Here is a 15,380-nt window from a genome sequence, read left to right as displayed (position 1 = left end):
GTGCTCTCAGTAGAAAGAAAGAGAGATGACTGGTGATGAGTTTAACCTGAGAGATCTCCTGTTCATGGGACCCAGCTCCTTGTCCTTCTACAGTGGCTCCACTAAACTTCTGACCATCCACTTCTGCCTGTGTGATAGATTTTTTTTAACAATTCTCTCTATAACTGTTGGTTCAGTCTCTCTCACTGATAATCCCACCATCATTGGCCTTCTTGAGAAAGAGTGACTGTTCATCCTGCCAATTTTGCAAACTGTCAATCTCCAACGTCCCTTTCATAGATGATTAAGAGTTGGGGTACCAAGTTAGTGTGTCAAAGTTTGCAGATGATGCCAAGATGGGTGGTCGAGCCAAGTGTGCAGAAGACACTGAATGTTTACAGATGGATATAGATAGTTTCAGAGAGTGGGTTAGGTTCTGTCAGACAGAGTATAATGTTCAGGTTATCTATTTTGGTAGGAATAACAGCAAAATTGACTGCAATTGAAATTGTGAAACTGCTGCATTCTGCTGTGCAGAGGGACCTGGGTGTCCCTGTGCACGAACCAAAAACATTTAGTATGCAGATGCAGCGTGTAATTAAGAGAGTAAATGGAATGCTGACCTTCAATGGAAAAGGAATGGAATTTAAAGATAGGGAGGTTATGCTGCAGCTGCATATGTTGCTGGTGAGGCCACACCTAGAGTACTGTGTACAGTTTTGGTCTCCTGACTTGAAAGGATACGCTGTCACTGGAGAATGTACATAAGAGGTTTACCAGGTTCATTCCAGAATTGAGATGGCTGATGAGGAGAGATTGAGTAGACTGGGACTATTCTCACTGAAATTGAGAAAAATGATGGGGGAATGAATAAAATTATGAATGGGTTAAATATGATAGAAACAGAGATGTTGGGCGGTTGGAATTAGAACTAAGGGGGCATTGCCTCGATTTATGAATTAGTTGAGAAGGAACTACTTCTTCCATAGGATTGTGAATTTGTGGAATTCCCTGACCATTGAAGCATTTGAGGCTACTTCATTGAAGGATTTTAAGGCAAAGATTGTTGAACAGCAAAGGAAATGAAGGCTATGGTGAGCTAAGTGAAGCTGAATCCATGAAAAGACCAGCCATAATCTTATCGAATGGCAGAGCATGCTTGACAGAGCACATGGCCTACTCTTGCTCCTATTTATTATGTTCTTCTTGAAATTCCCTGAATTTGGTTGTCCCTCAAGGACCTATCCTGGATGTGCTGTTGCACCTTTTATTATCACAGACTTTAAGATTTATCCAATAACAGATATTATGCTAACTGGTCTACAGTTAGTTTTTTTTAACATAAAGGTACTATATTGGCAATTTTCTAATCCTCTGGTACTTTTCCAAGCTTTAAAGATTCTTGGAAGATGGCTACTAGTGAATCCATGATTTTTGCAGCGAGTTCTTTTCATATCCTAGGTTGCAGCCGCCAGATTCAGGAGTCTAATTGGTCTTTAGCTCCATTAGCTTTCCTAAAAATTCATCTCCAACGATATTCATTGCATTTATTTCCTGTCTTTTTTGTTTGCCTTTTGGCTATTAAGCGAGTTTGAAATGCTATGAGTGGCTCCTACTGTGAAGACTGGTGTAAAGTATTTATTCAACTCTTCTGCCATTTCCTGCTTCCCCGTTATTATTTTCCTGATTCATTCTCTCAAGGGACTGCGCCGACTAGATTTAGACAGACCGACTTTTTTTTAATCTGTAGAAAAATTAAGGGTTATAGGGAATGGAAGCACAGTGGCATTGAGGGTTATCAGATCTGCCATGAGCTCATTAAATGATGGAGTGGATTCAATCGGCCGAATGGCCTCCTCCTGCTCCAACACCTTGTGGATGGCCGTGTTTTTCATACATGGTGGAAGCCCCTACAATTGGTAGAAAGTTTCTGCATCCGATACAGAATAGATGCTCTCTTTATGGATATTACCAGGCATGAGCAATCATTCTAAAGCACTCGATTCCCTTTATTGTGGAAAGTTTTATCGCTATTTGTACATCAAACATGAAGCAATGTGCCAATTTTCCACACAAGTGCAAATTGTTCCATCAAACAGTGAATGTGACGACAAGTGCAGCATTTCCTGAACGTTGCAGGAATGGAAATTTGTCGCAGGATTAAAACATTGTATTCTGGGAGAGGTGATGTGGATTGGGGAGGAAAGTATTCATCCTAGGAATTTGGAAAAGAAAGGAAGGTTCAACATCAGAAAGTAACTTGCAGGGATTGAGAGGTTGGAACTTGAATATGACGGGTTTATAGCAACATGGGCAGTACCAGCAAGGGAGCTATTAACAATTGGAGAAAATAAAGATCTTCAGTGGTCAGACACTTCATGGGAACAGGACCATTGGAGCAGGAAATGAGAGTCTTGGACATGGTGAGCTCTAACATGGCAAGACAGGAAATGGAGGTAGAGTGAAGACACGTATATGTCCAGGGCTCGGACATGGAAAAAAAAACTTTTGAGGCACTTTGTCCGAAAGAGCGAATGAGGGGGAAAACGAGACAGGAAGCTGACCAGATTGTCTCAATCTTAGTGACAAAGAAGCTCCATATATTCCCTGTACTTATTGCTGGAGGTGAGGATGGAAGAGGCAGGAGAGAGGGAGAGCTCTTCAAAAATAACAAACTTGTGTCCTTTATTTAAAAAGCTCACCACACTGTGTAATTGTTACATATCTGATTTACTTGACACTGAGAATACTAGCAACTTTAACTTGGTTGGATTTTAATAACATCAACCGAATAAGAGCCTGATATACATGGATCAGTTATGGATGTGATTAACAGGAAAATCCCAACACCGGAACTACTTGTGACAACGCTGGTGCCTCACCAGATGGGATGAATGAGCAAATTTCTTCTCACACATGGAGCAGGCATATGGTCTCTGCCCTGTGTGAACTCGCTGGTGTGACCGAAGGTGAGATGATTGAGTGAACTTCTTCTGACACATGGAGCAGGTGAATGGCTCCTCTCCAGTGTGAGTGCGTTGTTGTAGAGTGAGTTCAAATGAATGCTTGAGCCCAGTCTCACACTGAGAGCACTTGAATGGTCTCTCATCTGTGTGGACACTTTGATGGCGTGTCAGTTCCCTGGAGCTTTTATAGCACTTCCCACAGTCTGTACATTTAAAAGGTCTCTCGATAGTATGAACCTGCTTGTGTCTCAGCAGGTTGGACAAATTAGTAAAGACTTTGTCACAAACAGAGCAAGTAAACGACCTCTGTCCAGAGTGAACTCGCTGGTGTTGCAGCAAGTGTGCTGACCGAGTGAAGGCATTCTCACAGACGGAACACAGGAACAGCCTCTCCCCAGTGTGACAGCGCTGATGAATTTCCAGCTCGCAGGGGAAATTAAATGCCCTCCCACAGTCCCCACATTTACACAGCATCTCCCTGTCATGACTGCGCTTGTGTTTGGACAGGCCGGATGATTGGCTGAAGCCTCGACCACACACAGAACACGTGTACGGTTTCTCCCCACTCAGAGAGGTGTTTTCTTCTTCCATGGTCAAAATCCAATGATATTCTGGTTACAATAAATTGAGTAATTTGTCAATTCTTGATGAGATGTTTGGTACGAGTTTCTCGACTGCGAATCCACCCCTTGAATACGCTGTGAAATTGATTTAGACAGAAGAAAACAAGTGAGTGGGAACCCACAAGAAATAAAAACAGCATGTGAAATTAAGCTGAATGAAACTGGTGATTAGTGGGGCTGGCGTGAGGAAAATGTGACCCTGATCATAACTGGTTCACAGAAGTCCTTTAGGAGAACCGAAGTTACAATATCTCTGGGATCAGAGAGAAGTGCAAAAGAGAAGTGGGAGCTATAAGGAGTGTATCTACGAAATGTTGAAAGGCAGCCTGGTCAGGCAAACACTTCTGTGTTGAGGAAGGTGTCGATCTGTTCGACATCCACTTGGACACAGATGTAGACACTTGGAGGAAATAAAATAAAACACAAAACAAAATCCGCTTTGGCCCTGCTTTACCATTCAATAAGGTCATTGCTGATGCTCAATGTCAACACTATATTCCCAATTTTGAACCATATTCCTTGATATCTTGAAAATCTAAACATTTACTATATCCAAGAAAGTAATTAACTCAGAGGCCAAACCTCCACAGTTTCAGATCAATTCTCATCGATCGACTCAGTATCTGGAGACTGTGAACCCTGTTTCTAGACTGCCCACCCAGGGGAAACAATCTCCCTGCATCTCATCTGCTTGGCCCTAATATAGTTTTATGTGTTCTTCTAAACTCTAATAAATTCTGGCAGAGTCAAACCAATCTCAGGCAGAGTCAAACCATTTCAATCATATTCTTCCCTTCTGTTTTGGCAAAGTTTATAACTCCACATTTATCCATGTTTTCCTGCACCTGACATGTTTGTTCATACACCCAGCACTTCTGCATCAACCTCAGCTTCCTTGCATGCTTTTCACTACTCACAATCCCATTTTTTTCCATACATATTCATTGATAGGATGTGGGTGTCACTGATGAGGCTGGCATTTATTGATGAGTTTACTATTGGTTTAGTCATACATGGTCATCAAAATTGTTTATGTTGCTTTTGGTTCCCTCATCCAAGCCTTGAAGAACAGAAACTTCCTCCAATTAAATATTGATTGAAGTATTTCTCCTCAAGTCGCTAACAATTCCACGAGACAGAACCAGTTTGTCAGCAACCAGAATGTTACACAGACTCCAGAAACGGGTTTCTGCCCTCATTTCTGCACCATCACCAAGGCCAACAATTTTGACTACAATAACATCACCCTGCCCACAGCTCAGACTGATCTTAACCATACAGTGTCCGAATTAGAAAACAGGTCATTTTTTAAACTGTTCTCAAATGTCTCCATGATCTTGTATGTCATAATCTCCCCAAAATCTGAATAAAGCTAACATATCTGGGCCTTCTAACTCTCCTCTTTGTTCATCTCTTCTTCCTCCCTGCAAGATGCTCATTAATGCCTACCTCCTTGAGAAAGCTTTCAGAGGTTTGCCCTAATATGTACTTTATAGTTCTGTGTCAAAAGCAAGAAGTACTTAGCAGGCTAGACAGTGTCAGAGGAGTGAGAAACAGTTAATCTTTCAGTCTAGGCAGGCTTACCGTTGGGGATAAAAACAGTGCATAATCAGAAGTGGAAGATAAATTTGCTCAAGAAAAGAATTTCTAACAATGAAAAATGAAATTAGATCTTAAAACTGCTAAAGCACAATCCTAATTTACTTCTGGCCAGCAAAACCAGCAAAAACAAAACATTTCAAACCTTTTAAAATGTACCCATTATTAGAGTCGCAGGAAGTTCGACAAGACAGAGGCTTTCACAGAGTACAGAGGTGAATTCAGATTCACAGGAAAGCAGTCACACTCGCTCCAGATGGACGGAACTTAATAGTAAAGCTCGAAATTGTAGATGAAGTCTCATGAAAACAAACATCTCCAACGATCCACTGTGTCGTTAAAGATAAAACCCACAGGAACCCGCAGATACAAAGGTTTCAGAGTCTCCCTGCAGGAAGAGAATTCAAAAGTGGTGCCATGGAACAGGTGGGCGCGGTGACGTCACCACGTTGGAGTCAGCGACGCATCGCTGCACACCTGCGCAAGTGTGCCGTGGGGAATATTCCTCAATAGATCTGCGCCTGCGCGGGAGTGAGCAATGCACATGCGCAGAGAGGCTCACCCAAATTTCGAAGGTTGTTACACTCAATTGGCAGAAGCTCGTGTCCAGTTATTATTTTCATAACATTCAATGCTGTCCACCTTACACCTTCTAAGGATTGGTTGCTCAGTTGGCTGGACAGCTAATTTACAATATAGAATAACACCTCCAATGCAAGTTCAGTTTCTGCACCAGGCAATGTACCAGGAAGGTCCTGTCCCACTCTTTCACCAGAATATCTCAACAGTTAATCCAAGTTTTAGAGGTCCTCAGTAGTATAGGGTTAGTATCATGCGGCAGGACTGGAACAAAAATAAAGTTGCTAGAAAAGCTCAGCAGGCCTGGCAGCATCTGTGAAGATAAAAAACATTTCAACACCAGTGATCCTTCCTCAGAACAGGCAGGCCAGGGTTCAATTTCCCAATGCTTGTGGAAATCTAAACTTTGGGCAGCACGGTGGTTCCGGATTAGCACTGCTGCCTCACGACACCAGATCCTGCGTTCAACTTTACCCTTAAGTGATTGTCCGTCTGGAGTTTGTTCATTCTCCCCATGCCTGCATGGGTTTTCTCCTGGAGCTCTAGCATCCACTGTCCAAAGATGCGCAGGCTAGTTGAGTTGGCCATACGAAATTGTCCGTACTGTTCAGGGATGGCTGGAGTAGGCGTGCTTTCGGAGGAATGGGTCTGGGTGGGATCATCTGAGGGGCAGTGTGGAGTTTTTGAGCTGAAGGGCCTGTTTCCACACTGTAGGGATTCTATGTAATATCATATTTAGTCCTGAAAATATAAATTGCCCTTCAAATCTGTGTAGCTTTTTAAAGATTGATCTTCAAACCTGCACTGATCAGTCAGAAATAAGGGGACGGGAGGAGGCCAATCACTTCCTCCAGATCAAGGTCGTTCAATTAAATCATGGCTGTTTAGCCAGCTGAATGGATTTTTACTGCACCATCCACATATCCCCCAATATCTTTAAAGTGGAGTAATCTATTTCTAACTTGAAAGAAATACCACAGCCTCTGTGGTAGAGAATTCCAAGACTTGCCTCATTCTCACTGAGGAAATTCCTCCTTGTCTCAGTCTCAAATGGCCCAGCTGTGTTCCCTGATCTGGACTTGCTCATTTGGGGAATAATCATTCCCGCACCAACCCTGACAAGCCAGGTATAGTTCTGTTACTGCTCTCTGTGCAACTTCATGTGTCTTTCCATGTCTAGTATACAGCAACAATTACTCAGCCAAATCCCATATTAAACACTCAGGCTGGTGAAACTGAATTAAAACCAGAAAACCTGCTGATCAAAACATGAAGCGACGGTTGGGGGTAGTCTCTGAAAGTCTTGTTATAAACCATTCCAGCAGCGCTTTTTGGCCCTGCAATTAAATGGAAATTGCTACTTCTAGAAATAAAATGAATTTGCCAAAATCCGTCAGATGTGTTAATTGGATAGGTATAGACTCTATTTCCTCTAGTGGGAGAATTGAGTACAAACGGACATCATTTGGAGATAATGTGAAATCTTCATACAAGCAATTCATCATGCTAAGAATAGCCAAAATAGGGAATGAAAATAGAACTTGTTGGAAAACACTCAGAAGTTCTGGCAATATATGTGCTGAAAGAAATATGGTTAATATTTCAGGTCTGTGAATTTTCATCAGGGCTGGGAAAAAGAAGAAAAGTAATAAGTTTTGAGTAGGTGTGGGTTAGACTAGTACAAAAAATGGCCTGTGACAAGCAAGAAGACAAGAAAGATTAAATGACAAAAAAAATTCTTCCCTCAAGTCCACAAGCAATGTAGTTGGGGCCAGAAAAGAAACAAGGAAACAAATGATGAGCCTGAAGCAGGGGTGCAGCTGACTGAGAAACAAACTGACACAAGCCAAATGAAAACTCCTAAGAATCTTGTTTGTTTCAATAAGGAGCAGGGCTTACGTAGTCCTGTGGCCAGTATTTAGAAGCAGCTAAATACTCAGATGCGGACAACTTTGTGATCTGTTCCCAGCCCAGCGTGTTGATTTCATCTCCGATGTAAAACCCACAGTGATTCAGATGGAGTTACACTGTTTATGCTGTTGTCACTGTGAAGAATTCCTGGGCATTTATCAGTTTTTACAAGAACAACAAATCCTTGATTTAGGACTGAACCTGGGAAAGGGCTGTGAGAGCACCAAATCCTAACCACTAGACGACCAGGGAACACAACATTAATTAGTCCCTCAAGGCCATGGGGAATGGAATTGGGGCTGTGAAAGGAACAAAGAAACAAAAGATGTGGCTGGAGCAGGTATGCAGCTGACGAAACATAGAACATAGAACATTACAGCACAGTACTGGCCCTTCAGCCCTCGATGTTGTGCTGACCTGTCATACCGATCTGAAGCCCATCTAACCTACACTATTCCATGTACGTCCATATGCTTGTCCAATGATGACTTAAATGTACCTAAAGTTGGCGAATCTACTACCGTTGCAGGCAAAGCGTTCCATTCCCTTACTACTCTCTGAGTAAAGAAACTACCTCTGACATCTGTCCTATATCTTTCACCCCTCAATTTAAAGCTATGCCCCCTCGTGCTCGCTGTCACCATCCTAGGAAAAAGGCTCTCCCCATCCACCCTATCTAACCCTCTGATTATTTTATATGTTTCAATTAAGTCACCTCTCAACCTTCTTCTCTCTAATGAAAACAGCCTAAAGTCCCTCAGCCTTTCCTCGTAAGACCTTCCCTCCATACCAGGCAACATCCTAGTAAATCTCCTCTGCACCCTTTCCAAAGCTTCCACATCCTTCTTATAATGCGGTGACCAGAACTGTACGCCATACTCCAAGTGCAGCCGCACCAGAGTTTTGTACAGCTGCAGCATAACATTTGTACATAGTAACTCCCTGCTCGCTGCTCTTTGCATCTGTGCCATTCAAATATATATTCCCCTTCCATGTTGTTTCCCTCAAGATGCATAAACTCACTGTGTTCTAAAGAAGAGATGTTTACTCAAAATATTAACTGTGGCTCCACTATTCCTGCCACTTGGAAAACAGGACAGTACAGCACTGGAAGAAGCCCTTTGGCCCACCGTGTCTGTTCTAATATAGATGCCACTCTGAAGTAATACAATCTGGCTGTACATGATCTATATCCCTCTCTTCCCTGCCTGTTCATATTGTCTGCCCAAGTGCCTCTTAAATGTCGTGATTGATCGTTTCTGCTTCTATCACCTCCCAAGAGAGTACATTGTGGCCACCTATCACTTTCTGTATAAGAAATGTGCCTCATACAACTCTTTTTTAAACTTCCCCCTCTAACCTTAATCCATTTGCCCCTAGAATTTGTCATTTTCACCTGAGGAAAAAGGCTCAGACTGTCCACTGTCTCCCTTTCAGGTCGCCCCTCAGCCCCTCACTCTGTGTAATGATAACGATCCAAGTTTGTCCAAGCCAGGCAAAATCCTGGTAAACCTCTTCTGCAACCTTTCCGAAGCCTCCACGCCCTTCCTGTAATGTAGTGATCGAAACTGCACACATCACTCCAAAGGTGGCCGAATGACAACTTTCTATACAGCCCCCTGACAGAAGAAAGCAAGCATGCCATAGTCCTCCTTTACCACTTTATGCATAGGTGTTGCCACTATCAGAGACCTATGGACTTGGACCTGCAGACCCATCTGTATATCAGTGCTACTCAGGGTTCTTCCATTTATGGTTTACGCTCCCCTTGCAATTGGCCTCCCAGAATGCATCACCTCATAGTAACGTGTGCGTGTGTGTATGGTCTCAGGTTTGATCCTTGTGGGACAGCGCTAGCCCCGACCTCCAGTCAGAAAAACACACTCCACAACTGTTGACGGGTGAAATGTCAAACAGGAGTCTTGTGTTCTGTGTTCAGCAGCACGAGCAACTTTTACGCGGAGCACCTTAGCAATTCATTGTGGGAGATTTTCTGGTGCTGTCTCACTCCCCCCAACCAAGTGTAACATTTTTATGTATTTCACATTACAGCAATGACATGGAATGTTATAATGTAATTGTTAGCCACATTTGCCTAAGCGATACATCCAGTCCCGTAAACACATGGTTAATGGCTCTACAGAACTTGGTGCTCCCACAGTCTGTGTGTCTGGAGTCTTTGATAACATTTTATTATATCATCCCTTACTCCAGGTCACCACCAGCAATGAGGCATCTGATATTGCATTTTATACCACCCAGCATGGGCCAGCCGATGATATGTGGTGGCACTGTCTGATCCTATGTCTTCCTGATTCCATCTTGTCCTCTCATTGCCCCACCCGTTTCCCATTCACATTTCTCGTGTTGTGGGGCTGTTTCTTGAAATGTCTTCAAACTTTCTTCTCTTCCTCCAGTAACTGCTGCCACTGCCACTTCCTCCAATATCTGTCCTGTCTCAGTAAGTATTTTAGCTGCCTGACCCGCATACTCATTGCCCTGTTGTTGTGGGGTTTCTACTTTCCTGTGAGCTCTAATCTTCATTACTGCTGCTTCAGTCACAAAATTAGCTGCTTCCATCAACACTTTAATCTTTTCTTCATGCTGTATGCGGCCCCCAGACAAGGAGACGACCCTCGCTGAGGCCAGGCCAATATATGGTCCTGAACTATACCAAAGACATCAGGACTGTCTGTGTACATGTTGACTCTCTGGCTCCTGGCTGATGTCAGGGCTTTTAGTTGTTGTGCCAGTTCTGAACATTTTCCGCATAATTCCTACAATAATTAAACAACCCTCAAGTTTGCCTTACTCCTTTCATGGTGTGTGACTGGGTAGTTTAAAATCACATTCTTTTGTGTTTACGGGACTATCCTGTGTCCCTACCTGACACACCACTCCCTGTCATTCCAATTTTCTTTTTGTGGTTTAATTTTAAGCCCTGCCTGGCAGATGTGATTCAATACTCTATTGAAGATCCAGATATGCTCTTTCTAACTGACTGAGGTGATGAGGTCTTGGTAAGATCAATTTGGCTAATTCCATGAGCCATACGTCAGTGGAATATGGCCGAATTATTGTGGAATTGCCAGAACAACTGGGAACATGTGTGCTGTTTTCCTCAGAGAGTAAACGACAGCTTATTCTGGGATTCCAGGTCCACAGGTACGGACCTGGACTGAGATAGTATCCTGTTGCGATTTCAGCCCATTAAGTACAGTGTGCTTTTGCTACTGTGGGATACTCTTCAGTGACAAATGTGTTCAGGGAGGTATAATCAATAGGGAGGCAATTTGAGTCATCAGGCTTCAGTGAATTAGTTTGGGATGCTGTCAGTCTGACCATTACCTGCTTCAACCAATTGTTCATGATCACAATTACTGCCTCCTCAGCCCCAGATTTGAGGGGGTACTGTTTTTGTGGTGGAATGAGAGGGCCTTTGATCTTTTTCAGGGTTTACAGATAACCCATATTCCTGTTTGTGAGTGGATCCCAGGTGTAACTTCCCAGATTGCCTGACTGTCCCAGTCTCCCTACAGTGTCACTACTTTGGAGATGCAGCCTTCTTTTTCCTCGTTCCCATGTCCTGGCTGGAGGGTCCCCCGTCGTAGTTTGGGAATCTACAACGTGAGATGCTCCTCATTGTTTTCAGAGATCAACCCCCAGAATGTCATATTCCCAATCTGCATCTGAAAAGGTTCACTTCATCTATCACTGAGTCATCGAGATGTGCAGCATGGAAATGGACCCTTCAGTCCAAGTCTTCTGTGCCAAGCAAACATCCTAAATTCATTTAGTCCCAGGTGCCAGCATTTGGCCCACATCACTTTAAACCGTTCTTGTTCATATTCTCATCCAGATGATGACTTGTAAATGTTGTAATTCTACTTTTCATCGACTGCTTCCTCTGGCAGCTCATTACATACATGCACCACCCTCTGTGTGAAATCATCGCCCCTTAAATCCCTTTTAACTCTTTTCCTCTCATCTTGAACCTATACCCTCTAGTTTTGGACTCCCACCCAATCCATGCCCATCATGACTTAGATGCCTCTGTAAGCACTGCCTTCCCCCCCACCCCCGTGCCCCCCCAACCCCAGCCTAAAACATTCCAGGGAAAATAGCCCCAACCTATTCAGCTTCTCCCTTCTGATCAAACCCACCAATCATGGCAACGTCCTTGTAAATATTTTCTGAACCTTTCAAGTTTCACAACATCCTTCCTGTAACAAGGAGATCAGAATTGAATGCACTATTCTAAAAGTAGCCTAAGCAATGCCCAATATGTCTGCAACATGACACACTAACTCCTATATTCAAGACACTGACCAACAAAGGCAAACGTACCAAATGCCTTCCTCACTCCCTTGCCTACCTGCAACTCCACTTTCAAGAAACTATGAACTTGCACTCCAAGATCTCTTTGTGCAGCAACACTCCCAGGGCCTTACCATTAAATCCATAACTTCTGCACTGATTTGCCTTCCTAAAATGCAACACCTCACATTAATCTAAATTAACCTCCATCTGCCACTCCTCAGCTTATTAGCCCATGTGGTAAGGATGTGATTGTACTCTGGAGATAACCTCCTTCACTATTCACTACACCACTGCTTTTGATGTTATCTGCAAACTTTACCTCCTATATTCACATGCAAATCATTTACGTAAATGACAAAAAACAACGTCCTTTTGTCCGTCACTGTCTGTCCAAGGTTTAACTTTGATCCACAACGGTACCATAGGCACTACCTTCTCATACTTCCAGGTCATCCCACCCATTGTTGTCCCTCTGCCCATAAGTGGGTGTTTTGTCATCCAACCCATTTGAGTTAGTGTCATTGTCCTTCCCTTCCTATAACTACCATCATGCCCTTTCGCTTTAAGCCCTCGTGTAAGATCTGCCACCTTTGCTTGTTCCCATTTCTCATTGATCATATTTCTGTTGGAGGCTGTCAGAGTTACAGCTGCCTTCTCATATTGACATATTTTTCTTGTCTATTCCACCAGGGTCTCTGCTCTGGTTTTAGGGCACCCAGGTCTTAACCCTTCATGATCATCTTCATGATCAGTTTCATTTTGCAATCCAATACACTTTGTAACAAACACCCCTTGAGGCCTTTTTTTGTTGTCGTCCTTGGATAGGGCCCATTCAGAATCCATTTTGGCCGCCTTGGGCTTATGCTTCCCCTCGTGCCCCACTTTTCCACCACGATGTCCTGCTGTGTGGTTCAACCCCTCCCAGGTGTGGACGAGGTCTGTCAATTGTCCACTGAATTCAGCACAGCTCCCTTCTCCCGCATTGTTCTTTTTATGTTGCCAAGAGCGATTCTAGGGTTTACTGCCTGCCTAAAGTGTGGTAAATATTGAATATACTTACGTGATTAGGATCCACACAGCTGATCACTGACTGGTTTAATATTCTGCTCACAGAGCAGATTGTTGGAGGAGAAATATAAAAGAGGGACCGAGAGACAATGAGTCGATATTCATGGTGCCTGTTAAACTGTACAGTGAAATATATTTCCTTTGATTCATGGATTTGATAATAATGAAACATATTCTGTGATTATTAGAATACAGAAGAACAAAGTATGACATTTTAAACTTCACTGAATAATAACTTGACATTCATTTTATATATCTGCAGAGCTGAAAGTAGACTGATTATTAAAGTGATATTAGTGTGATCACAGCAAAACAAATCATTAGGAGCTAACAATAATTAATAGAATAAGCAATATGATTATTTGCACTAATTCTTGTATTGAAAATCCAGCCTTGTTTAATGCTTCTAAAATACTACACTAGTCATTATAATTCAAGAACACAGTAACAATGATGTCAGTTTTAAAAAAAAACTTTAATTTTAGCTTCACTGTGATAATGGACCAATGCAATAATTGGATGACTGCACTGTAAACTGTAAAGATATATAATGTCGGCTGTGAGAAAAATAATTTGGTTTACAAGGTGCTCTGTACTCGGAATAATTAGAAATTATTTGTGATTATGAATTAGCCATTTAAAAGATCATTACTGTAATTGGCTAAAAATATTTACATTTTGCTAAGATAATTGGACCAAGGAGCACACGGGTTGAAAATGTGTTTATTCAACAGAATACACAAGAGATAGTTTTCCCCAGGAACTAATTGTAAATACACAGCTCAAAGTAGCTTGAAAAATATATAGAAGCCAAATGATCATTGAATTGAGAAAGATTACATAGTTATAACTGACAGTTTAAAAGTCAAAGTATTTCGGCTACATGTTCATGTTGTTCATAGAGGCAACATGTGGATCAAAGTTAAACCTGGATGGACAGTCGGAGACAAAAGGATGCTGCTTTTTTGTCAAACCATCAATAGTTTGACTGTGAATATTGGAGGTAGGTTTGCAGATGACATCAGAATAAGTGGCAGATATTCATGTTGGGATTCTTGTCTGTTTAACTATAATCCGTTCTGCTCTCAGTGTAAGAGGCTCTTCTTGTGCATGATGGGCTGTCACTAAGTGTAATTTACCTGAGAGTCCTGGGATCAGGTTTCCTTTGCCTGCAAAGCAGGTGGCCAGTAAACTATGCACCGGCTTTTCTTTGGTGCAGCAGAGATTCGTCTCTCACTGAATAAGTGTTCGATCACAAAGTTATTTCACTCAGAATGGTTTCTAGCACACACCATCCACCAGTGTATCTGGTAAGTTTTTTTCTCCTGAACAATTCCAATCTCTACCTGTCGATCTGATGGTACTTGTCAGTTTTATGAGAATTCAACCCTTTGTTGCTGAGCTATTTTTGTCAATGATTCGGTAAATCTATTGCTTCACTGCGGAGTCTGAAGTCGTTATGAGCCAGTTTCACCAGTTCGCCACACTAACTTACCCCGTCTGTCTGTATTCTACTTTGTTTAGCATTATCTTATCAGCAAATTCTTTCATTAAAGTGACGAGGAGTGATTTTTTTTACATGACTTTTGTTTCTGCTTAGCATTTTGATTTAAAACATAAGACGATGGTTTGTATTTGTGAGAGGGTGATATTGCTGTGTGCAACAGCCTGTCATTATTGGGATTATGTTCCCTAGAACACAGAGTTCTTTTGTCTCCAAATTGCACATGATGTTACTTGAGCACCTGGAAAAAGGATGTGTTCATTGCAGTGTGAATTCCATCAACGCACTTTGTGGAACCTTCTGAAGCCAGAGATACACAAATGTGTGCAGATTTGTTTTCCACACTTAAGGAAGCAATCATTAGCATTTGAGTGATTGTAACACAGGGGCACCAGACTCATTCTTGCAACTGGAGATTTTGATGAGGTGTGACTGAGTAGGCTAGATCTGGATATCCTGTGTTGCATGTGAATAAAGAGGTGTTCTGTTTGCACTGTAGGTTATTACCAAAGACAGTGACAGGATACATGTTGGATGCTATCTTTGCTGATAGGAATGTAGCGTTATGGATCAGTCTGAAAGTGATAGAACAGCCTGAGTGCCTGAGATAAGCAGAAATATCTTCACTCAAATATCTGTGAATCTGTGATCATTTCCACCTCAAGAAGTGAATCTCTGACTACATTCCAGAAAATGGTTTGCAGTGTTTGTGATGCTAAGGGGATCAAAAAACATTGCAAAAACTGGATGAGTGCTGAGAAGTCAACAGTGATGTGACTCAAATGAAGTGTGGATGCTGGCAAATTGAAACAAAACAGAAAATGCTGCAGA

At 42.3% G+C, this 15,380-nt stretch overlaps 1 protein-coding gene across 1 annotated transcript; it reads right to left on the bottom strand.

Annotated features, from left to right (window-relative positions):
* Positions 1-2,834: 2,834 nt before the first annotated feature.
* Positions 2,835-3,536, bottom strand: LOC132208816 (gastrula zinc finger protein XlCGF71.1-like). The gene has a single exon (XM_059644143.1). It carries the CDS (start codon positions 3,534-3,536, stop codon positions 2,835-2,837), a length of 702 nt encoding a protein of 233 aa, XP_059500126.1.
* Between the last annotated feature and the right edge of the window lie 11,844 nt (positions 3,537-15,380).

This window comes from Stegostoma tigrinum, unplaced genomic scaffold (assembly GCF_030684315.1).
Source record: "Stegostoma tigrinum isolate sSteTig4 unplaced genomic scaffold, sSteTig4.hap1 scaffold_54, whole genome shotgun sequence".
In the NCBI taxonomy this organism is placed as follows: Eukaryota; Metazoa; Chordata; class Chondrichthyes; order Orectolobiformes; family Stegostomatidae; genus Stegostoma; species Stegostoma tigrinum.
This window is presented reverse-complemented; position numbering and strand designations above follow the sequence as displayed.